The sequence below is a fragment of the Furipterus horrens genome, unplaced genomic scaffold (genome assembly GCF_987537825.1).
Source record: "Furipterus horrens unplaced genomic scaffold, mFurHor1.1.pri manual_scaffold_11, whole genome shotgun sequence".
Classification (NCBI taxonomy): domain Eukaryota; kingdom Metazoa; phylum Chordata; class Mammalia; order Chiroptera; family Furipteridae; genus Furipterus; species Furipterus horrens.
Genome location: NW_028327181.1, coordinates 12,520,344 through 12,545,896, shown reverse-complemented (window position 1 = coordinate 12,545,896; position 25,553 = coordinate 12,520,344). Strand labels below are relative to the sequence as shown.

At 48.6% G+C, this 25,553-nt stretch overlaps 1 protein-coding gene across 1 annotated transcript in view; it reads right to left on the bottom strand.

Annotated features, from left to right (window-relative positions):
* MYO18B (myosin XVIIIB) overlaps positions 1–25,553 on the bottom strand; it is a 219,806-nt gene that overhangs the window by 101,151 nt on the left and 93,102 nt on the right. The window contains exons 24-31 of the mRNA XM_090257928.1: positions 24,320–24,463; positions 23,122–23,211; positions 16,814–16,933; positions 16,403–16,511; positions 13,148–13,272; positions 8,573–8,727; positions 3,600–3,723; positions 2,599–2,799 (exon numbers count right to left, since the gene is read on the bottom strand). Coding sequence (XP_090114054.1) covers positions 2,599–2,799; positions 3,600–3,723; positions 8,573–8,727; positions 13,148–13,272; positions 16,403–16,511; positions 16,814–16,933; positions 23,122–23,211; positions 24,320–24,463 — 1,068 coding nt within the window. The remainder of the gene's footprint in view (positions 1–2,598; positions 2,800–3,599; positions 3,724–8,572; positions 8,728–13,147; positions 13,273–16,402; positions 16,512–16,813; positions 16,934–23,121; positions 23,212–24,319; positions 24,464–25,553) is intronic.

Sequence of the window (25,553 nt, the reverse complement as noted above, 5' to 3'; positions counted from 1 at the left end):
TTTTTTTCCTAGCCACTCGGACACTCCTGACATCTGCAATACCATTTATGTCAAGCTTATATGAGCTAACATAAAATCCCCCAGAAAAAGTGCTACACTGTAATCAATAAATATCTCCTGGACGTCGACAAGGGCACAATGCAGGAGGGAGTTATGGGAGAAGTGAGGGATGAATGGAAGCGTTGAGTCAGCCTCGCCTCTGCCAGAGGGAAGGACGTACAGTGAGGAAGCTTCACTGACTTTCAGCCCCTGAGGTGGCAGCACTGCATGTCTGCTTCCCAACACCGGGATCCCTGGGGGCTTCTTAAAGAGCTAACACCATTTTTCAAGGGGCTTGTTTTATTCTTTTTTTTTTTAAATCCTCACCCGGGGATATGTTTATTGATTTGAGGGAAAGAGAGGAAGAAACATAGATGTGAGAGAGAAATATCAATCGGTTGCCTCCCGTATGCATCCCACCCAGAGATCAACCCTGCAACCTAGGTTGCCCTGACCAGAGATTGCACCCACAACCTCTTGGTGTACGGGATGACGCTCCAACCGACTGAGCCACCCGGCCAGGGCAAAGGGCTTGCTTTGTTTTTGACTCTGGGCTGCTCTGTGATGCCACACCATCCTTCCTGCCTGTTAATGTCCTACACAGATATTCCCCCTCCTGCACGAACCTTCACAGATTGATGGGGTTGGGGGGGACCCTCGAGGGTTGACCAGGCACCAATTTCATTGTACAGATAAGGAGACTGAAGCGAGAGAAAATGGAAAGCTTGTCTAAGATCAAATATAAACAGCGAGCTGCCCTGAGGACTCCATCTGAACGGGGTGATACCGCAGCTCCTTGAATGCTACATGACTGTCCTGACTCCAGGCCTTCGCACAGTCAGTTCCTCCTGCCTGGAATCCTCTTGGTCAGCCAACTCGGATTCATCCTTCAGCTTTCAGCTTTGGTAAATGGCACTTCCTGCAGGAAGTCGTCCCTGACTGTTTCCCCGACTGGGTTTCCAAGCCCAGATCTGCAAGTTACCCTTTCCACAACACTTGGCATGACTGTAAACTTTGGGAGGGCAGAGACCACGTCTGGCTTGTCTGCAGCTGCATTCCTAGCAACTACAAGGTTCGTGACACAAAGCAGTAGCTTAATAAATACTGGCTGGCTGGGTGACTAAAGGAGCTGTTTCCTGGACTGCTCCAGACTCTGCCCCTCTACAGCCACTACACCTGGGTCTCGGTACTCAGCAGGATCTGTCCTGATGGAGGGGGGGTAAGCATGAGGCAAGAGCTGCCCCCCCCCCCAGGCTGTCCTCTACACGCTCCACTCCCACCCCCACCCCCCACTTCATCAGAGCTTTTCAGAGTTCCCTGCTTTGCATATTTGTGCCGCCTTGTCAGATTTTCTTGAAAAAGGGTCCCCAGCCTTACAATCTCTTCAAAAAAAAAAAAAAGCTGCCCCTTATAAAAGCCCAGTGAGAAATTGCTCTAGAACTAAGAATCAGGAAAGGCCTTGCTTCCCCTTGAAAAACTGGTGTGTTTTTATCTTGAGGATAATAGAAGACATGCGATTCACATTTCCTTTTTCTCTCTGGCCACCAGGAATTTTAGAGCTAAAACAATTACGCGTGGAAGAGCGCTTGTTTTGCATGTCTGCATATGAATACGCTGTCCTCCATCCTCCTTAACATCTTTCTTAATTTATGCTTTTCCAGCTCAAGTTGGTGTACTTATATTTTTCTGTTTTGTTATGTATACATACATCTTACAAGTTGCCTCAAATTCTTCACGGAACAAGGTGGGCATATAAACAAACAAGCAGACAAATAAAATATTCATTTGATACTTCATTGAGCATGCTGGTACTAGAGGACTTGATATTCTGGCCCCGTTCTCCTTTGTTATTTTGCATTTCCCGAAGACCAGCGCTCCAATCTTCCTCGAGTGGGCACAGTGCTGTGCACATAGTAGGTATGCCAGGCACTTTGGAGTCACGTGGTGCAGGCTCCAAATCCCAGCCCTGCCACTTTTCCCATGCCTCTGAGCCTCCGCTTCCACCTCTGTAACGTGGGGGCCATTCATACCAATACCTCACCATACAAGGTTCTTGGGAAGAGGCATGAGATGACGCAGGGGCTGAGCTATGTCAGCTACTGGGTTAACACCAGCTCTGTACCTGGCCTCATCTCGGCTCTGCAGATGTCCTGATAAGCAGGACTGACCAAAAAAAAAAAACCCTGCCTTCCTCAAACTTAGGTCCGAATGGGGGAGAATAGCATTGAGCAAAATTTTAAACACACTATTGAATGTGATGGCTGAGGGTACTATGAAGGACAACCCAGTGAAAGAGACGGAAAGTGAATGTGTGTGTGGAGGGGGACTGTTTTCAAGAAGGTGATCAGGGCAAGCTGCTCGGAGGAGGTCACACTGAGGCTTGCAGGAAGGTGGCAGTGGACTAGATCGTGAAGAATCTGAGTGTCAGACCTAGGGGTTTGGAGGATCTTTCGGGCAATAGGGAGCCACAGAAGGATGAGGAGCAGCTGAGTGAGGTGCCTGCATTGTATTTCAGTAACATTCCTCTGCACTGGAGTGAGCAAGGGATACCTTTCCTACCTGTTCCAGCTGCTTGATGGTGTTTTCCTGCTGGCTCTGGATTTTCTGCTGCTCCAGGGCACTGGATTCCAGCTTCCAGAGCCTGTCTTTCAAGCCAGCAGCGCTGTTTTCGCCTAGAGACGGCGTCTGCAGCAGTTCCCGCTTCTGGGCCTGCAGCATTTCCACCTCCTGCTTCAGCTTCGAGGTTTCCTGCTCCTTTTGCTACAGAGACCAGGGGGTGGAGATCAGGAGTCATATGACCATGCCCCCTCCAGGGTTACCTCCACGACCTGCCAGAACTTGCCACTTTCCAGGGCATGCTGTCCCCACTCGGCCATGCAGCCCCTCAGAGCGCCCCCTGGGAGACACCAAGGGCTGCTGCCTGGAGCAGCCCAGACAAGCAGGGAGGGAGAGCGACAGCTTTGCCCCGAGAGTTAAACCTCAAAGCACATAAAAGGAGTACTTGCCCCATTTGCAAGCTGTACGCCTGCTGAGGCCAAGATTGAGACAGAACGGGGAGGCACAGGGTCCTGGAAGGACCCTTCCAGGTTAGAAAGTCACTTACAGGGTCAAAGAACTCCGGGCTAGATCATGAAGGAGCTGCGTGCCGGGCTAAGAGGGTTAGAGGTTCTCCCGAGGTCCCAGGGAGCCAGAGCAGGTGAACAGCAGCCCAGTACAGTGCCCCCCTGCACTGGAGCCTGCGTGGGGCAGGGCACTGCCCCTGGGTGGGCCACAGCTAACGCATTCTGTCTGAGGCTCTCGCACCCCCCGGGGAGCACCTCAGAGCCCATGCAGGGGACCAGAGCAAAGTCAATACTGCAGCCTAGAGAGGCTTATTATCCTTCCGCTGTCTACCGTTAGTTTTATGAAGGCATCCTGAGATCCATGACTCCAAGTGGCTGGCAGGCCAGGACACCCACACAGAGCTCCCTCCCTGTCACCCTTCACAGCAGGCATGCAGTGGGGTTTCCTGAGACCCAGAGACCGAGGACCAAGAGGCTTCCATGCCTGCCATCCCTTACCTTCAGCTCTTGCTGAAGCTGGCCCAGTTCCCACCGGATGCTGGTGTTCTCCTGGGTCACCTTCTCACGGAGTCCCTTCTCAAACACACACTCACCCAGGGCCTGGGCGAGCTGCATGTCAAACCTGTCCGAGCAGAAGACGCGTCATGGCACCGAGGTGAGGGGCCAGGGGCAGGGGAGGAGCGGGGCTGGGGAGAGGCAGCCAGCTTGCCAAGAGCCCAGAGAGGGAGGGAAATGATGGTCCGTCTGACGCTTTTCCGTAAGGTTGTGGATGGTGGATGTGGGTAGGAATTTGGAACACCAGAGAGCAACTTTTAGGGTTTATAAAGTTTTCACAAAAATACTGAATACTTCTTTAAAACGTAAAAAAATACAATGACAGATTAAAACAATAGAATAAAACTATATACCAATAGAGAATAAAAAAACATATATAGAAAAATCTGACCTATCTGGTTTGCCAACGTACGCCAAGAACCTTTACCTCTGCAAGGCCAAGGTTTGATGTCTCATAATTATTGATCAATGAATGTAGGGAGAGCCTACATTTCATATTTTACATGACATTGTCGGGCTTATATACTGACAACCCACATTAGAGCATGTAATTACTGATAAAACGCTGGACATTTATACATTCAGTCTTGTCCTTATTTGTTTCCCTGGAAGATAGCACAAAGACTAGACAGTCCTATTTAGGGCCATCCAGGAACTAGGAAATGGCTCATCTGGGGTCCACTTGCCCCTCCAGGATGGGGACCACTGGATGAGAAGTACTTCCTGGACTTGACATCATTCCATGTGGTCGTCTCGGGCTTCAACACCTACACAGATGAGGAAGCCAACAGAGGTGGCTCTGCCAAGCCTCGGGGAGCTGTGACTTTGGTCACTTGCCCTCAGACCACATAGGAAGGCTCCAGGGCACTTGGTGTGACCACAATGGCCAAACTGGACATGGGGTTTAGGGCTTAGTGAAAAGAAGGTCTCCCCTTCTTACAAGATTATCCAATGTCCCTTAATACTAGACGGTCATTCTAAACCTCAGATTCCTGAGAAAGTCAATCATGAGTCACATGAGTGAGCTCTACTATTGAAACTTCCCAGGAACTTTCTGATTGGCTGTTGGTGGCATCATTCAAGATGTGCTATTGGCTGCCTCTGAATGGAAGTATTATGATGATAATAATGACCTAGCAATCCCAAAGCAAGACACATCTTATATCCATTTTACAGAAGAAAAGCGGAGTCATTGACTAGGAAGTAGACTTGAGCCCATGTTCCCTTCTGTCTCAGCTAGTCCCCCTCCTACCTGCCCATGCCTTGGGACAGGTGGGGAAAGACAGTGGAGACTGGACAATGGCTGATATTTCAGAAGAGTCCTTGACTGAACAGGCTACTTCATGTCAAAGAACGGCTCTTACAGACCCTAAGTTCTGGACCAAACCAACTGACCAACCAAGGCCAGATGGATTTGCACACACCCTCCACCCCACTAAGAACAGGCCTGGGGTCCGGCCTCCGGTGAGTATGGGAGACAGTGAGCCCGGCACAGGCCTTACCCCAAGGAAGCAGGCTGGGAGTTCCATCAGCCCTCGGAACTGAGCTTTGTGACCCAGGGGGTGACCATGGCAACAAGAAGCCACCCCCAAAGGAAACTACTCTGGACTACTCTGAACTTAGAAGCCTATGTCAGGACTGGATACCCTACCAGCACGGAGATGCCCCTCCATCCTGGGCCCAGAGAACTATGAAAGCAGCTGTACCTGCTACTGAATGATATTTAGAGGGAGACAAGGAACTTGTTGCTGACTTCGAGATCTCTCCCTTCTGATAGTCATTCTGCCTGAATTTCCACCATGAGACGGAGCTTCTACTGCCCTCCTTGGCTTCCTGCGAAAACACGAATCCCCCTAGAAAGATAATGGCTGCTACTTGCAATTAGCCTCAGAACATAAATTAACTTCTGCCAAGAGATGGTAACGGAGAGGGCATCAGAGGAGATGGGCAGGCGTTAAGAGGAGGAAGTGTAAGCATGAAGGAATGGGGACCTTTTGTGGGCAGGGAGGGTACCATGGGGAGATTCTTCAGTACCTGGAATGAGGGCTTCTGCCCAAGAGGGTGAGGGGAAGCCCAGACAGGTGGAACTTTCTGGCTATGTAAACTCCAGGGCAGACCCCCTAGCCATCACCCTCCATGGGCCTCTCAGAAAGGAGTGGACCCCCCAGATGAGGCCCAAGACCACCACAGTGGCCAGAGACCTGGGGGATGATGGAGCCCATGCTTCTCAATGCACAGATGGGATCTGATGAAGTCACTCTTGAGCACAGGGGCCTGTGGAAAAGCCCAAGGACACCTCTAAAACATGGGTCGCTCTCCAGCCCAGAGAGGAGGTGTCATTTGACAAGGTCATCCAGAAAACAAGGCAGGACTAAGCCATTTCCCCACCACAAGGACAAGGTTTAGCCAGAACACCCATGAGAAAATGGAAAAAGAAACAGATATCAATAAGAAGAGAACAAGCCTCTCCCATTTGGGGGTGGGGGGAGGGGCACACTAACAACTACCAAGAGATCTTTTTTTTTTTTTTTTTCCCCTCAGATGAAGAAGCCAGCTCAGGATAACTCAAAGATAAAGATGAGAAACTGTTTTATGCAGATGAAATTCAAAAGCTATACCACTCCGCACAAATATATAAGGTTGGTGCAAAAATAATGTTCGATTTCGAAGTCTATTTTAAAAATGAAAAAGCCCATGATTATGAAAATATTTATTCATTAACATAACCTCCTTTGCTTTCTAGAACCTCATTCCATCTGTCAACTAGCTTATAAATGCCATGCTGGTAAAATTCTTTAGGTTTTGAAGCAAAATATGAATCCAGCTCATTTTCAACATCTTCTCTTGATGTCAACCTAAGACCATCAAAATGATTCTGTAGTCCCCGAAACAGGTGATAATCAGAAGGAGCAAGGCCAGGAGAATATGGACGAGAAGCAATATTTCCCAACCAAGCTCTTTCAGGAAGTTTTTGGTGAGTCAAGCTGTGTGAGGACGAGCATTATCGTGATGGAAGATGACACCCTTTCTGTTGACTAAGGAGGGTCGCTTTTGGTTCAAAGCTGCTTTCAGATGACGAAGTTGTTCACAGTAAAGATGAGCAGTAATGGTTGGATTGGTGTCTAACAGTTCGTAATGGACAGTCCCTTCCGTATCCCACCACACACTCAACATGATCTTCTTTGGATGAAGTCCTCCTCTTGGTTGTTGGACTCTTCTTCCTCCTCGACTGATCCACGATCGGCGGCGTTTAACGTTACGGTAAAGGATCCACTTCTCAGCACCTGTAACACGCCGACCTAAAAGTGGTGCCTAAAGGGTCGTGAAAGCAACGATTCACAACACGCAACACGCTGTTGCAGATTCTCTGGAGACAGTTCGTGTGCGACCCATTTCCCAACCACTGACACCTTTCCGGTCCTTTTCAGTCGGCGCAGCATGGCTGTATGGGCTCCGTTACATTGTTCTGCACGTTCCCTGGAGGTGATGGTGGGGTCTTCTGTGACAACAGCTTCCAACACTTCGGAATCAAGTTTTCTTGGACCATCCTCTTTTGGCTCGTTTTTCAAACTGAAATTCCCACTTTGGAAACGGGAAAACCCCCTCCTGCAACTTCTTTCAGTCCCTGCATCGTCCCCACAAGCGCTCTGAATAGACTTTGCTGCTGTACTTGCATTGGCACCTTTATGAAACTCATAGAGTAAAACATTTCTAATGTGGCCTTTAGATGGGACAAACATGGATGCAAATATTGCGGATGATTATGAACAATACTTCGATAATCTGAAAAAATAAGGTCTAAATCAGTCACTGTGACATCAAAAAATTATAAGACGAGGCACAAATTTAATAAATACTATCTAAAACTTTCTTTTAAAAAAGTTGGACATTATTTCTGCACCAACCTCATAATTCAGCTTGCCAATTCTGGAAAAGGGCAAAGCCATGTCCTACCATACACAGGAGGGGCTGTGTTTCATCTATTTGCCTCCTATGAAGACTGGCTCAGACCGGGACCCCTGCACACCTATACTTTCATCAGGTGGCTGAAGAACTTCAGACTCAGCCAAGGTGTTCGGGGGTTGAAGCATCTCAGGTGCAGAAATTTGGCATAAGGAAGACCGAGAGTGTGGACCCGGGTTCCAGTCTAGCCTCCACCACTGGCCAGCTGTGACAGCATCCCCAGCAAGGATGCGGAGCTTTAAGACTGGCACCTTGTTTGGGCACAAGGTCCAGTCCCTGCCAGAATTGTTAACATGATCTGAGAGTCTAAACCCTAAGTGAAAATGGCAGTGACTCAATTCTTTGGCCTCTTCCTCATTCTCATTCCCCGTGTTGAGCAATAGGGAAAGACAGGAACCAGAATTTAGTCCAACCGGACGCACCAACTTTATCATTTGGTCCTTACCACACAGGCAGCGTTCTCAACTCCTGCCCGATCTGAGGCTGAGGACAGTTGAATGACTTGTCCAAGGTCATACAATGTCGGATGAGGCACAGCGGGGACCTGAACCCGGGGCAGAGGGGCATTAGCAATGGCACCTCTAACCATCATGCTGAGCTGTCTTCACGCTCTATGACAACCTCTTTGCTTGATAAATGGGGATGTTGAGGCCCAGAAAGAGATCAGAAAGGCCCAGAAAGTTCCCTAAGGCCACATAGTCAATTGATAATAGAGCTGAGATGAGACTGGGTAACAGAAAAGAATCTTTTTTTGCTGGATTCTTGGGAGAATCTTACAGGAATAAGGTGTGAGGGGACAGGGAGAAAATTGAGGCCAGAACAGGAGAGTTAAGCCCCATGGATGAGGAACCCTGACAGAAGTGAGGGGGCTTAGGGGGAGAAGCCAGAGACCCCAAAAGACTCCAGCACCGATGTCCCCTGGCAGCCAGGGGATGACATAAAACGTGACTCACTTATTTTGCTTCTTCTCCAGCTCGTGGTTTCGACTTTGCTGGTTCTCCAGCAGGAGGCGGGTGTCCTCCAGGTCACAGGTCAGATGGCGGCACCTCCTCTTCAGCTGGTGAGCCAGCTTCTTGGTCCCCTCGTACGCGCTCTGCAGCTCCCTGAGCTGTGGGAGCAACAGAACAGGTCACCGGCTTACTCGGAGCGGCTGTCAGAGTGCAGAGCAAACAGACCCTGGAGGCAGCGACGCTATCCTGACCACATTCCACCTACGTCATCGAGGAAGCCATTTCTCCGAGCCTCGGTTTGCCCAGAGGTGGAATGCGTCTTTTCATTCATCCCTTGGGGTGGCGTTTAATTTTTCTCAATAATCCTCCTGCCAGCAACCCCACAGATCCTTTGTGTGCCCTGCCTCAACTTCACAGCCCCTTGAGCGCTGGGTAATTAATGTCCCCATCAGCTGGCATGAGCCAGGGAGCTGTGTGAGCCAGGAAGCAACCAAAATGGCGCACGAAGCAAACCTGAGCAGAAAACCCCAGCACAGGCTGGCAGGTTAGAGCAGTAAGAGGAGCTGTGGGTGGCCTGCTTACACAGCCATGCACACACCTGGCTGTAAACGCGCTGAGAGCCAAGGCTCTTGCCTCTGCCACCAGGAAACATCCTCCCGAACGTCCTAGTTTGGATCTGAGCGCGAGGACAGCTCAGAACACTCGCTTTGAAGAAATGGCCTCATTAAACAGTTGCTTTAAATAAGCAAAACGCTGAGTTAATGAAGCCTGTAATTCTAAATTCAGTATTTGAAGGCAAATGAGATGTTTTCTTATATTCAGCTGCTCAGGAAAGGTTGTGGTTTTATTACTTTTTAATGTAGCATGACTATCCCCTTTCCTTGGGGATACTGACCCGACTTTGTAATTCGTTAATAAAAATCGGGCTGTTTCCCCGCCTGGGCGCCCCTTTGTGTTTATCGGCAGCTCGGGATATCTCTCGGAGGACCCCAATACAATGTCCGACTCAAATGTGACAAGTAAAACCTTCACCACCATTATCCATAGAGGATAATGAGGCTCCCTCTCGTTGTTCACAAATTCCACGTGAGCGCACCCTGGCCCAGCTCTGCAAGGTGATCTCCTAATACTTTTCTCTCACAGGGAGGAGAGGGATATAATAAAAGGACAGGCGAACGTGGTCTCGGCTCTCATGGTGGCTACCTCTGTCGGGGAGACCAAGAAAAAAAAAAAAAACAGATAATTACAATGCGCCATGATGAGGCTGATACTTGGAGAAACAACTCGGGGACATCCAGTCCAGTCTGTGTCAGGGAAGACTTCCTTGAGGGAATGACATTTAAGCTAAGATCTTAAGAACAGTTGGAGATATGAAGGTAAAGGAGAGATAAAAATGGTGCAGGAAGAGGAAAAAGCATATGCAAAGGACCAAAGGTAAGGGATTTTCTGAAGGAGAAAAAAAGGAAAATCAGCAACAGTGCAGTGGAACAGAAGAGGGGACCCAGGAAAAGACCCACTCAATATAGTCAACTGATCTGTGACAAGGGAGCAAAGGCAATACAGTGGAGAAAAGAGTCTTTCAGCAAACATTTACTGCTGGAACAACTAGACATCCACAGAACTGGCACCTCCATAAATATTAACTCAAATGGATTATAGGTCTATATGTCAAATATAGAAACTATAAAACCTCTAGAAGATAACACAAAAGAAAGCCTAGATGACACTGGGTTTGAAAATGATTTTTTAGATATGACACCAAAGGCATGATCCATGAAAGAGTTGATAAGCTAGAATTCATTAAAAAATATTTATGTTCTACAAAAGACTAAAAGACTATCAAGAGGATAAAAAGACAAGCCTGAGAGAAAATATTTGCAAATATATGTATCTGGCAAAGAACTGTGGCCCAAAATATATAAAGAACTCTTAAAATTCAACAACAACAAAAAAACAACTTAATTAGAAATTGGGATGACAACTCATTAAAATAATGTTTACTAAGAAAAAAAATGGGGTAAAGACCTTAACACACACCTCACCAAAGAAGACAGATGGTAAATTTGAAAAGATGCTCCATATCGGATATTATCAGGGTCAAGTAAATAAAACAACAATGAGATCACACTACACACATATCGGAATGGCCAAAATCTGGAACACTGACAACACCAAGTGCTGACAAAGATGTGGCGCAACAGGAGCTCTCATGCCTTGCTGGTGGGAAGGCAAACTGGCCTAACCACTTTGGAAGATGGTTTGGTGGTTTCTTACGGCACTAAACATTCTCTCACCATAGAATCCAGCAATCGTGGTCCTTGTAATTTACCCAAAGGAGTACAAAACTATGTCCACATAAAAACTTGCACGTGGGTGTATACGGCAACTTTACTCATACTTGCTGAAATGTGGAAATGACCAAGATGTCCTGCAGTTGGTTAACTGATAAATAGACTATGATATCTCAAAACAACAGGACATTATTCAGCGCTAAAAAGAAATGAGCTATCAAGCCATGAAAAGACATGGAGGATCCCTAACTGCACATGACAATACAAGGTGAAAGCAGCCAGTCTGAAAAGGCTGCGTATGGTACGATTCCAACTCTACGACGTTCTAGAAAAGGCAAACGATGGGGACAGTGAAAAGATCGGCGGCAGCCAGGGGTTAAGGGAGAGAAATGAACGGTGAAGCACGGGGAAATTTTAGGGCCGTGAAACTACTCTGTATGAAACTATAATGGTGGATACATGTCATTACAGGTTTGTCCAAACCCGTAAAGTGTACACCACCAGTGTGAAGCCTAATGTATATAGACTTTGGGTGACAATGATGTGTCATGCAGGTTCATCGATGATAACAAATGTACCGCCCTGGTGGGGGGTGTTGATAGTCGGGACAGGGGAACATGGGAAATCTCTGTACCTTCCTCTCCATTTTTCTGTGAGCCTTAGACCACAAGCAGGGTGACACTCAGTGCGGTGCTGAAGCTGGCTTATACCAACTGAGAGCTGATTCTGAACATCACCTTCTACATTCAGGGACAATGCAATCTTAACTTGAAACTGGCCGTGGTGGGAGGATTTACACCACAGAAATTGGTACCTGGCAAATGCTATGCACCGGGGGGGGGGGGGGTGTTTTCCTGCTTGTTTGTTTATGTTCGGAGAGCTGGTTTACCTGCATACCACTGGTTGGTGTGTAGACTGATCAGAATGCAGACGGGGGTGGTTGGAGACCATGCAAAATAGGCGAAGAGGCTCAACTATCATCACGTTTATCAAGAAACACTGGGTATGATGACATTATATTTGCAATGGCCAGCTGCACTTTCAAGAAAAAGGAGGTAATTTCAGATTAGCAGAAATGCACAGGACACGAACCCGGAGCAATAATGGCGGATGCTGACATGATGGCAGCCAGGTGGCCAAGAGGAGTGGCCGAGAGATCCAGAGATATCCCCAACGATAGAGGCTGGGTTGAAAGCTTGGAGCAAACTGGGGAGCTGGAATAAAGAGCCTTGGATTAAGTCAGGACCCTCCAAGAGCTGCGCCTCAGTGCAAAGGGGCAGCGAAAATCACGCCCACTGGCCTCAAGGAGATAAGAAAGCTCACTGCCACTCTGGCTCTGGGTGAGGGAGAGAATGTTCCCATATGAAATCAAAACCCCAGGTCTGGGCCTCATGTGGGTTTAGAGCTCAGATGGACACTTGGCACATGTTGCAAACTTCTGAAGCTGAGAAGTCCGCTTAACCTCAGGGGCTGCCGCAGAGGAAAGGGCAGAAGTGCTTCTTCTCAAAGAACACATCCACACCCCTGGGAACAAGGCTCCCTGTCAGCAATTAAAAGTTAAAAAAAATAAGATCAACTCACCAAAAAAAAGAGAAGAAAAAAGCTACAGACACACACACACACACACACACACACACACACACACACTCCCCTGCCACATGAGTCAGAGAAAACTGAGGAATGTGGCACAGCAGTCCCCCATGCCCCACCCCAGCGGGTGCAGAGGAACATGGGGAAGGGGAGCTCACACTGGAAACTGATGACATGCACAAGGAATCAGCCCAACCTGGGGTCACAGGACAACTGGGCTGCAGTGTGGCAGGTGGCCGAGGGGGGAGGCTGGAGGCAGGGAAATCACTTAGGGGGTTACCACTCTGGTCTTGATGAGAGAATCAGGTGGCAGGTCAGAGTAGATTAGGGAATGAATAACATCTGACGATTGTAGCAGAGTATTATGATCATTCTATTGATGACAAATCTAAGGCTCCAAATGTGAAGTGATTTCCGCAAGGTCAAAGCAGAAATGGAACTCGAACTCAGACAGCCTGAGTTCATGTTCACGTTCACGTTCTTTACAACACAAAGAATTCTTTCCCAGTGTAGAATACCCACAGGTAGAGGAAATACTTTCCATATCTCACAGTGATGAGCGTTTGTGACAACAGTGGAGGTGGAAAATCATGACGTGGTCGTATCCTCTGTCTCTCTCCCCACCGTGAATGGGGGTGGGGGTAAGAACCTGCACACTCTCCGAACTTTGTGACGCAGACCATCTACTGCCTCTTACCTGCTGCTCCAGCTCCTTCCTGGATGTCAGCTCCGAGTCCAGCCTCTCCTCAAACTGCTGCAGGCGCTTTCTGAGAAACTCGTTCTCCAGCTGAGCACAGTCGAAGCGCACCTGCCACTCGTCCGCTGTTTAACAGAGATGGGGGGGGGGGGCAGGATGGAAGGCCAGGTGAATGAGGGCAGCTCTCTTCTCAGCCCTTTGTACACAGTTTCACAATATTCACAGAGTTCCTGAGGCTTGACCTTGGACCCTTAGGTTAGGAAGGCTCGCTTAAGTCCAAATTTAAAAAACAAACAAAAAAACACTTCCTCTAAGGAGCCCGTCCTGACCAACTCCAGTTGTCTAAAGTGATGAATGCTCACTATTCTAAGCTCAGTTGTTTCATACTGTACAATTTCTCCACAAGTGTACACATATGTTTCTTTTTCCAAAAAGAAATTCTGAGGGCAGGGGAGATGTTTTGTCATTTGCGAATCCCCAAGACCCTCCAGAAGAGTTCCCTGCACACAGACGTTTCCCCACATTGATACAAGTTCAGCAGCTGGAACTGTTTTACTGGCCAACCATGTTGGGTGACAGAGTATATAATTAGTGAATGTTGGTTGAATTAATTACCAAACCAATGAGTAATAAAGTAGCTACTGAATGAAAAACAACAGAGACATTGGTCACAAGACATCTCCATGAGATAACAGAACAAAGACCTTGATTTGGTAAAAATCTAAACAACTCAGCTGCTGGTTGATGAAAGCTGTTTGGCTGAATAGAATAGGCTAGACCAGAGTATGATTATTTTGGCCATCTAAATAATAATGTAACGTCCTGTAAAATAACGGAGTTGTGGAAAACATTATACAAGTGGACAGCTTAAAACAGACCATTCAATCTTTACCCATCCATCCATCCACGATAGTTTCTTTCACCTACCTGCCACCCATCCCAACACTCACTGAGCACACTACTCCATACCAGGTACAAGGGATACTGAATAATAAAGCATTACATCTTTGAGGAGAATCCAGTGGAGGAGACAAACAATACAGTACTGGACTGGCCTGGACTGGACAGGACCAGACTAGACTGGACTGAACTCTATAGTACTGGACTGGACTGGACTGGACAGTACTGGACTAAGGTCTTGGAGGAGGTGATCCCAATAAATTCTCACATAACGAACCCAAACAGAAGAATGACGTAATTGTCAGGAGTAAGCTTGTTCAAGCTTGCACCAAGGTAAATAAAATGATGGTGGCAAAAGAATCCTGTCTCCCCGCTAGGAAAAAAAAACCTTGTGTAGCAAGCAACATAGCCTGCAAAGGAAAGAGGAAGCAGAAAGCATTTCTCTGCCTGAGCCACGTGCTCTGTGCCATGGTGTGCCACAGAGCAAGTGGTATGAGTGGGTAACATGAGCAAATGAGGAAACCGTTCTCCATTCTTCAAGGCTGATGTTTGCCTCCAACCTCCCTTCCTGTGGGAGCCATTCTTAATCAGTGTGTATAATTCAGCCTTTCATTACCCAGTTACATTTAGTTACATTTTTCCTGGGTTTATCTGACCTCTTCACTTATTTTGCAAGTTTCTTGAAAGCAGGACCCAACTAAAATTCTTCTATAACCCCAGAAGAGTCCGGCTTAATGCTGGGTGCATACCATAACAGGGTCTCTTTAAATACTTCACCATTCTTGGAAGAAAACATAGAAACTTTTTTCATAATTTATACTCCGGCTTGATCCACAGTGGGGGTTGTGGTGGCAATGCGGTGGTGTGATTCAAGTGTTTTATGGCTTCCTCCAACTTTCCTCTATTTTAGAACTTTTCTGTAATGAGTATGTATTACTTTCATAATGAAAACCAAAATCTTTGTGGGTTGGCTTCCTGGAAAAGAGCAGCCAGAGCTGAAAGCCCATATAACATCGTGACTAATGTGCTCATGAGCTAAGCAGGTCTCCCCTCCCATTCAACTCCCATATCTCTCCAGAGGACAGCAAACCAGGGCATATCATTTAGACACGAATCATAGCCAGGGTGGAACTGGGGCCACTGCTCTTCTGGGAAGAGTGTGCTGTCCCCCACTGCTGGTCCTGTGCAAAGATGTTCCTACTCCTGGTGTGTGCCCTCTTCCTTGCTGGGTGCACCGTATCAGATCGTCTCAAGGTCCTGTGCATGAACCTCCCTGGTAAACGCCGGCTGTGGGGCAGCCAGGATGAGAGGAGGACAACCACGGAGTAGAAAGCCAACGGGCCTGGCCTCTCCTCCGCCGCCTCCAGACCTCCGTGGCCCGGGGTGTCCCCGACCTTTCTAGGGCAGAAATTCCCTGGGGGGACTGAAGGACTGATGTCGACATTTTATAAAAGCTGACAGACAACTCTGGGCAGCCTTCTCACCAAGCTCATTCAGCCCGGGGAGAGGGGTTGACGAAGATGTCGCCAGGCCCATCCAACCATGGCACGCAAGTCTCCAGGCAGTGCGATCGGGGGAGGGCACCACCAGAAACCCCTGGCTCTGCTGAGCACATCTCTCCTCGGGCAGGTCAGGGGTCCTCCCACCATCCAATGACGGCTGAGTGCCTGGCGCCGCTTTTAAATAAGGACGGTAGCAGTGTCTGCCCCACAGGTTATGAGCACGGGTAATGATCCCGCTGTTCATTATTAGAACCAATAATAATAAAGAGACTAACAGCTATTTAGCTCTCTGTGTCATGCACATAGCTCAACACTTTCTATTAATCATCTATGACCACATCCACTTGGAAAAAAGAAAATAAGACCCAGGAATGTCTACGCCCAGAGCCGCTCCTCTCATAAGAGATGGAATCTAGATTTAAAGCCAGAGATGCAGTTTCACAGATTTCACTTTTAACCACTGAACTGTCTTCCTCAAGATTTGTATTAAAAATACTCATATATGTTTAGATATATAAAAGGTGCCTTGCCATAGAGCCACAGTTGTTTAATCACTCTTTGCATTATTACTAAACAGCACCTGTCACACTGCTAGTTTATTCCTTGGGGTATTGTTGGATTATGTGTTTAATGCTTGCCTGTCCCGCCCAACAGGGAGCTCTGAGAGGGCGAGGTCTGGGCCTGTTTGCTCTGCTTAAGTCTCAGCCCCTAATGCAGTGTCGGTGCAAAGAAAGTCCTTAGTGAGAATGGGTGAATGAATATGAATGAATGAACGAACGAATGAATGAATGAATGAAATAAAAGGACAGCTTTTGCCACTAGCATCTAATCCCCAGAGTTCCAATCTGCTCACCTCCTCCCGTGTGACTCCTTTCCGAGTCATTCAACTGAATTTTCTGCTGGGCTTCTTCCAACTGTTTCTCTACTTCTCCCAATTTCTTCTGCACTTGCTCGTACTTGCTCTGGAAGAGAGGCTCAAGGTTTCAGACCACAGCTGGCCATTTCGTCCCTGGTGCCCCTCACCCCAGGCTGGCCATTCCCTGCACAGCCCCCACCATAGCACCTCCGCAGCCAGGGACCGTCCGACCTCTGCACTTTCCTCACCCAGGGCACGTCCAGGACCAAACCTTAGTAAGACCCAAATGTCCTCCAAGACCTCGAGCACAGGCATGCATCTTACTAAGGCTTACTGATCCCAGATGTGAGCACAGGGCACGCCTGTTCATCCACACGCCCCTCCCCCCTGGCACACGGGACCGCGCACCTTCAGCTCCTGAACCTCCCGTGAGGCCCGCAGCCGTTCTGCCCGCTCGCTCTCCAGCACCTGGCAGGCCACGTCCCCTTTGAAGCGCTCATCGGCAAGCTCTGTGGTCAAATCAGTAATCTGGGGTGAAAGGGGTTAACGCAATGTCACTCGGTGGGACACTTCTGCCCCTGACACACTCCACAGGACCCCCTCCCACCACTCGCTGGACAAATCACCAGCTTTCGTGGCATGGCAACCGTTCCAGGTAATGATATGGTTAAGAACGTGAATGTGAGACCTTTATTGATCTTGGTGTGCTCGGATTCTTGGCCCGACCCTCACGAGATGTGTGATTTGGAACCACACAGGAGCTGATTCTTCATGTTCTCAGCTTTGGAGGCCGGGTGTTAACTTACGGATTTGTTTTGAGAACTAAGTGAGACACTCTCCATAAAGCATAGCCCAAGGTCTGATGCCGAGTAAGTGTTCAATTAAAAAATAGTTATCCCAGGAGGAACTGGCCTTGGCCATCCTTCAGTGAGCCGTCTCGCTGGGCTGGCCAACAGGCTCCTCAGTGAGACGCACCCACAGATGGCCACCACGAGGGAAGAAGGAATGTTTCCAGCCAGCAACCCTCTCTGTGGCTACCAGGGGACGGCCGCGCATGCTACCTATCAATTCTGTGTGTCCCCACTCATTAATGTGTGTTGCACTTTTATCATAATTACCTATTCAATGAGCTATTGCATAAGCCTATAAAATACAACTGGACAAAGATGTCCCATGAAAGCTAGGTTGAATGATTTGGAAGGTATTCATTTAAAAAAAAAGGTGTGTTGCTTCTGAAAAATGAGGCTTTGGCATTCTGATTACTTGGCCATTTGCCCAGTGTGAAGAAACCCAAGCTGGAAATCGTGCAGCCATGTATCAGAGACGTGGTTTAAGAAGGAAGGAAGAGCTTGACTCAGAGGCTCGTCCTCCAATGGCTTTGGTCCACCTCTGTGAGTTAAGGTAGACATGTTTAAAGTCAAGAATAAAAGTGTTTATTTTTTCACAAATTCCCTTGCGCGACTTTCCTTTCCAATAAGCTGACCAAGTACAGATGCCGGATGGGTCAGGGCTTCTGAGGTATTCCTGTTCCCAAATGCAGCCTTCCAGGTTCAAGGACATGCCCAAGAAAGTGGGAGAGAAACAGATGAGCGGACTGTTGGTGACAAAGAGGCTCAGAAATGACCTCGTCCAGAAGAAGGGTTGCTCATGAAACCGAAGCTACCTTTGATGCGAGGCAGTGGATAAAGTCAAGAAGAGGCAGTAAGGAAACAAATGGAGGCCAGGTACAGGGTTCAAGGTCAAACACAACAATGAACACACTCTGTGACCTTGGACAAATCTCTTCCTCTCGGGGGCTTTGGTCACTTGAGTTGTTAAATGCATTGAATGGAGCGATGTCTATTGTCCTCCTGTCATTCTGACTCTAGGCCAAAGAGTGTTGTGCATGAAGACATCAAAACACTTCCCTCTCCCATCAGAGCCTCTGGGTCACGCTGAGGGACAACGGTGCTGAGCTGTCACACAGACACGGTGGCCCTTCCAGGATGGAACCCAGCTGCCCTAGCGAGGTAGTCTCCGTCACCATTGTCCCCCAAACCATTCAGCTGCTCCCATGAAGAAGGAGGGTGCAGATCTCTGTGTGTTGACATGAAAAAATCCCCAAGATATATCACCAAGGGGAAAAACAGCAAAGTTGCAGAACATAATTTTGGTCTGTTCCCATTTTCAGTTGCACAGAAAGAGGCACTCCCAAACTCGTAACAGGGATTCCCTCCCTACCCGGTACCCTGCCCTAGCCAGCCCCCGGAGGGAGGGTTCGGAGGAATCTCCAACTTCCCTGTGATGTATTTCTGTGCTGCTGATTTTTGATTTTTTTAAAACCCCCTTTGTAATCAGAGAAACAAAAAACAACAAACATCTTCAAAGAGTCATTGAGCTTCAAAGATGGGGGGGGGGGCTGCTTGGCTCCTTAAACGCACCCTTCCTTCCTTCCCCCTCCAGCTCACCTCCCTCCTGTCTGGTTGACCCACCACTGACTGCTCAGACTGAAGTGCAGATTTCAAAAGAAACAAAGCTGAAGGGGAGCGTTTTGAAGTCACACAGCAAGTAAGTGAGAGAACCCAGATCCAAGGAATGGCCACCAGTTAATGAAAGACAGGCTCTCCCAGGACACTCTTGGCTAGCTTTGGGGTGGGGCTTCCTTTGGCTGTGCCTTACCCTGCATTCTGGGGAAACACTTGCATTGCGGTGACCTGAGATGGGCACTAAAATGCAAATTCCAGGATTCTCATATCCCCCAAACCCTAATCTCTGCAGTGGGACCCAGGGATCGGATTTTCAACACACTCCAGGGTGATTCTGTAGCCCAACCGAGTTTAAGAATGATTGCCATTTAAACTGCTAGGATCTTCTCCTAATCTTGGCCTCATCCTGGGCTTAAATGGGTTAGATTCGCTTATGGGCACACAGGTGGATTGGAGCTGGACAAGCAATCATTTGCGATGGGCACTGAGTATAAGCCAGTGTGATTCAGGAATGTCCCAGATCACGCTCCTAGGTCCCGCCTCTGATCCCCACAATCAGCTTGATCTCCAGCACCAGAATTGTGCTGTCTCTGCCTTAGCCAATTAGTGTGAAATTTAATTTGCACTAATCGGCCTGGGCAAAGGGAACACAAAACTAATTCAATGCATTAATTTTGTATTCCACAGAACCCAAGTCTGGAGCCCAAAGGCCAATTAGCCTTTTCAAATTGGGGGAAATGACAGGTGCTTCTCAGAGAAGCAAGTAGCCCCTGACCTTTCCCTGTCCCCACCAATCTCGCACTCTCTTCCCACACTTAAGGGCCCAGGAGCTTTGTCCATGGAGGTGAGGAATGGGCTTCATGCCCAGAGCTATTGGGCAAATGCAAAATGGAAACCAGTTTACCAACAGGGGAGCCTGGCTTATAAACTCAGAAGGGTCCTTGCAGGTTACTCAAGGACCGATTAACTAGAAATTATTCTCAAATGTCCCCTGGATCCACCACGTAGCCAAATCACCAGAAAGCTTTTTTCTACCTCGAGACAATGACTCTGGAGTCTGCCAGAAAGCAGGGACAGGAATGAATGGATTTGTCGTATATTTTTGGTAACTTGGACCTAACCTGCCAGCCCCTGCTGTGTCCTGGCGGGTGCTCCCAACAATGCCTTGCCCGAAAGGGACACTGCTGAGACGGATGAGGCCACATGCCAGCGTGCACAGGCCTCCGTCTTCTTGCCATACATAAGTTCTTGGGAAAAGCCTAAAATATATTCCAGACAGAGAAGAAAGCACACCTCTCTTCTATATCCTTGTGAGCTCCTGCAGTCTTATAGGTACTTCCAGTGAGAATAAAAAGCCCCACTTTGCATGAAGGCAGATTCTGCACGCCTGAGGAATATTTATAGCCGGCTTCTTTGCGGCTCCTCATCTCTTCTTCTGCTCCTTTGCAAATGAAGCATTTAAATCATTTCGCAATAATGTTGTGTTTTTTTAGTAAGCCTAGTCAAACGGAGTTTCCAATGATGAGATACAGCACGTTTGATCGAAGTTTCTAGCAACTGTTCGACCCTCCTGCTGACAAGGGGGTGGGATGGGAGGCAGAGGCCATGAACGGAGGAGTGGGGTGCGTTTATGATGCATGGCCCTTCACGGGTGTCTGCTCCCCAGCTGCTAACAGCAAGTCGCCCAAAGAAGATAGAACTGCATGCAAGGAGATGTCTTTGATCTGTTCCCTCACTTTAATGTTTCTCAAAGTGTGGTCCCGGGCTAGCAGGTTCAGCAGCAGCTGGGAACTTCCTAGGAATAGAGAAGCACTAGCACCACTCCAAGCCTACTGACTCAGGGTGTCTGAGGCGGGGTCCAGCAATCTGTACTCGAACTCGTCCTTCAGGGGTTGCCGGTCCACTTTCAAGTATGAGGACCACCGCTCTCATGCAGCTAGACCTGCCGCCTCAGGATGCCTCTGGGCTCTTTCAAGTGACTGTAAAGGACCCCCTTCCATCAAGATTCCCTCCTGGATCTTTGAAGATGGGCCCAGGGAAGCTACAAGGTTAACAGTGATTCTGATGCTCTTTCAAGTGTCCAAGCAACGAATATAAATCAACAGTAGCTTTGGAGGAGGAGGGAGGGGACTCAGAGCCCTTTCTTCAGATGCAGTTTCACTTGGGCCTGCGCATGCTACATTTCACCGAGCCCGGGCTGTCACTGATGGTAAGATGCACCATCACAGAACATCAGAAAAGAGTGCTGCCAATTTTTGGTGTAAGAGTCCACTGATGGTTAAAATGCATCCCAATTCCAGAGATACACAGAGGTGGAAAATAACAGGCCTCTGAGAACCGATACGATACAGAGCAAAACCAAATAAAGTTCATCACCCGTAACTAATGCAGGTTTGGGAGTTCTCAAGCCCTCTGATCTCTGCCTCACCCTGTGACAGCTTTGAAAGGATGGGGACTTCAGAAAATACAACTTCAAATGATTGCATCAAAAAGGTCAAGTTACAGAATGGAAAAAGAGATCTGTACGGCACCTACCCAACAACTAAACTGATAATCACAATATAAAACGAATTTCTACAAATCAATAAGAAAAACAATAGAAAAGACTTGAAAGACTACTTTGCCGAAGAGGAGAGCCGAAGGGTTGCAAATGAAAATCACAGTGTGGCCCTGCTGCACCCCCTCCCCCCCGATATTGCTAAATGAAAAAGACAGACAACCTCAAGTGCAGGTAAGGACGGGGAGCAACGGGAACCGTCGCCCGTTGCTGCGGGAGTGTGAATTGATACAAATACTTCAGTGAACTGTCCGGCAGTGTCTATTAAAACTGAACGTGGAAATAACTTAAAACCTGGCAATTCTGCTTCTACGTACATTCCTAACAGAAATGTCTAATAGATGCATCAAAAGACACGTGCAAGAAGTGTTTGCAGCAGGCTTTTTTGTAATAGCTCAAAACTGGAAACAACCAAGTTGTTCACTTAGTTTATTTATTACTTCAAATTAGTCAAATTGATCATTGGCCCCTGAGATCTGTGCTTTGGTGACTTGTTTAAGAATTCTTCCCTTTGGAGCCCAATGACATGGGTTTGCTGGATAAATAGTGGTCTATACCCACGATAAAATATTCTACACCAAACTAGAATGATAGGCCAACATCCACAGCGACATAACTGAATGTCACAAACACAAATGTCCGATAAAGGAAACCAGGCACAAAAGAGTGGCCACATTTGATTGCATTTAGGTCAAGTTCAAAAACAGAAGAAAACTAATCTCTAGTGGGAGAAGTCCACATGGCGGTTACTCTTGGGGGAGCAGTGGCTGAAATGGGGTGTGAAAGGGATGTGGGGAGACCGGTGGGGGGGGGGGTGATCCGCGTCTCACTCTGGGTGCTGGGTGCCTGGGTGTGTTCACTTTGTAAAAATGCGTGGAGATGCAACCTTAGGATGTGGGCACGTACTTGTATGTTAAACCTTAATGTAACGTTTGAACCCAGGAGGAAAAGGAGGGAGAAAAAAAAGAAGAAGGAGGGAGAGGGGTGGGGGAGGAGGAGGCAGAAACTGTAGCGCTCAGTCGCCTCAGGTGATATCAAGGCCCACGCCCACCAGCAGCGTGTATAAGGCCCCGCGGCCGCACAGCCTTGCCGGCACTAGACTGCCCGAGACTTTAGATTTCGCCTATCTGAGGTGTGAAACGGTACCTATGGTGTCATTAATTTGCATTCCTGATTGATTTCCTGAACACTTGAGCTCTTCAAACTCTTGGGCACTGCCTCAGGCAGATGCCTTTTTTTTTTGCCCATCTTTTCCTGTTGGAGTGAGCTGCCCTTCACCAATGCTATGAGGATGTTCTTTACTTATTCTGGATACACTTTGCCAGTTATACGTGTTACAGAGTTCATCTCCATGTATGTAATGTGTCACCGTTTTATACTTTGATAAACTGAAGCGGACATCTTTAAAAGAGTTGAATGTATCATTGTGTCCCTGTGATTTGCACTTTTGTGACTTAAGAAACTCTTCCCTTCGGAGCCAGATGGCACGGGTTGGGATTGCAGGCCTACACTTGCTGGGTGTGTTGCCCCGGGAAGATTCCTAGTGTCCCTGGGCCCCAGTTTCCTCCCCTCTGAAATGGGAATGACAGCAGCCTGCACGTTGTCGTGCACTCAGGTGAGCAAGGCAGGCACGTCCCTCCGCCCCCGCGGCAGGCCTCACCCCGCTCAGGAACCCATGCAGGCCGGTGGGGTACCTTGCTCTCTAGCAGGTCCGTGTTCTGCCGGAGTTCATTCCGAGACTTCTCCGATTTTTCTAGCTTCTGTCTCAGCCTTGTAAGCTCCTCCTACAAAAACAAGCAGAACAACAGAAGCCACCGTGGGCCAGAGGCTCAGGGGCGGCTGCGATGGAACTCAGAGGCAGCCAGCCTGCCTGCCTGCCTGCCTGCCTGCCTGCCTGCCTGCCTGCAGGCTGCCCCAGGCTCCCTTCCTACAGGGCTCTTCTTCCTTTCTTCCTCTTTCCTCTCTTTCTTTCTCTTCCTTCCTTCTTTTATTCCTTTCTTCTCTCTCTCTTCTCTCCCATCCTCCCTGTCTCTCTCTCACCACTTCCTAATACCAACGTCTCTGCTCATGCAAGGCTGCTCCACCCCAACCCCGTCCAGCGGCTGGATGCAAAGCCTTGGAATGGGCCCATGGCTTAACCTGACACTGGGCATGCCTGATCAGCTCTTCTGCTCCCCGGATGTCACTTTCCTGCTGGTGGCTCAGCACCGTGCTAACTATGCCACCGTCAGGAGCAACTTCCACACACCCACACCACGTGGAGAAAATGAAACGCGGAACAAACGCACAGAGGCATCTGTGAGGCCGTGAGGAGAGTGAGGATGCTCTATTAAAAACAAAATAGACTTGGCGTGATTCTTGAAAATTATTTGTCAGTGAAAATCTCAAATGGAAGGAGAGTCTACATAGTGTTCTACTTTTTCTGTAAGAAACAAAGGAGCTGTGTGTATGTGTTTGCTACCTTTTGCAAAAGAAAGAACTGGAATAATAAACCAGAAATTGATCACAATGGTGACCTAGCAAAGGTGGATGTGAACAGAGAGGAGGAACAGGAAGGCGAGTCTTTTCTGAGAGGCAGGAAGGCCAAGGACTAAAGGACTCAAAGGCTCCACCAGTAAGGCTCCCTGGGGCAAGTGGTAAGTGTCCACACACCCCTGGGTAACGGTGCATCTAACCAACCCCCCTGAGCCTAGAGAGGGGCTGGGCCTGGGATGGACGGTGGTCTGTGTTGACAGGAGGAAAGAAACACCTGGAAGGAGCAGCCAGGGCTCCTGGGCAGAACGTGCCCAGCTTCAGAATTTTCAGACATGGACCACGAGGTCAGAGGCAAGCGCCAGGATGGGGGGTGGGGAGGGGGCAGCTAGCAGGCGCCCTGTCTGCCCCTGCACTGACCTCCTTGGCATGCAACTGCTCATCCCCGATGGTGGCACTCAGCAGGGGCCGGAGGGAAGCCAGGAGCTGCCACCATGGCCAGTCCTTGACCGCCAGGAACACAGCCACGTTCTTCTGGATGCACCGTGAGGCCAGGCGACGGACCTGAGGGGAAAGGAGACCAGGAGACTGGGGTCTGTCCCAACCTGGTGAAGGAGAAGGAACCGGGAGGCAGAGGGAGGCGGGGGGGGGGGGGTTGGGGGGCAAAGGGGGTGTGTCCTGGTGGAAGGGATTGGATACATAAAAATTAAAAAGCTTCCTTGGGTAGAGCCAGGCTCTCGGCACACGGCATGAGGCCACCGTTCAGTCCTGCATGACCTAATCATTACAACAGGATCAGCAGTGGAAAACAGTATACAATGGATCACATCTTATCGGTGCAAAAGTCACCATGCAAAGCGAAAATGATCCTTGAAAATTCCTGGAATTGCCCACTAGAAACTCTAGCCCTGATTATGTTGTTAGTTGATATTTAGAGGATACGTATCCTTTTAAGTGTATTTAGCGTGAATTCCATGTTTCTCAAACCTGAGTGCACATCAGAACATCCTGGAGGGTCTGTCAAAACACAGACGGCTGGGTTCCATCCCCAGAGGGTCTGATTCAGTAGGTCAGGGGCAGGGCCAAGAATTTTCATGGCTAACAGATCCTCAGTGTATGGGAACGCTGCTGGCCCCGACAGCGCCTGGGAGAAGCACTGACCTCATTCATTCTTACCGCAGGAGGGACTCGTGCTGACTAACAAACAGGCCAGAAAACCCTCTCCTCTCACTACCATCCCGATGGCCAAGGCAGCACAGCTCGTGTGGCCCTTCCCACAGGCACGGCACCACCCTGAGCACCTTGCACCCTTTAGTTCAGTCCTCGCCATAGCCCTAGGAAGGTAGGTGCTATTATCATCCCCATTTTACACACAGGGAAACCGAGACACTGAGAGGTAAAGGCCCGTGCCCGGCGTCGCACAGCTTCTCAGGGGCAGAGGCAGGATGTGAACCCCTGCAGCCTCGCTGGAGATAGAGCCCAGGCTCTTCATGAACCTCTCTTCCAAATCATCCCAAAGCATAAGCCATGTGAGTGCAGTGAGCCCGTCGGGTGGTCCACAATATTTTAATTATCAAATTCTTGCTTTTTTCTGCTTTCGCCTAATGCCTGTACTTCAATTTGCAAAGTCACATACGCTGGAGGCACACGTCAT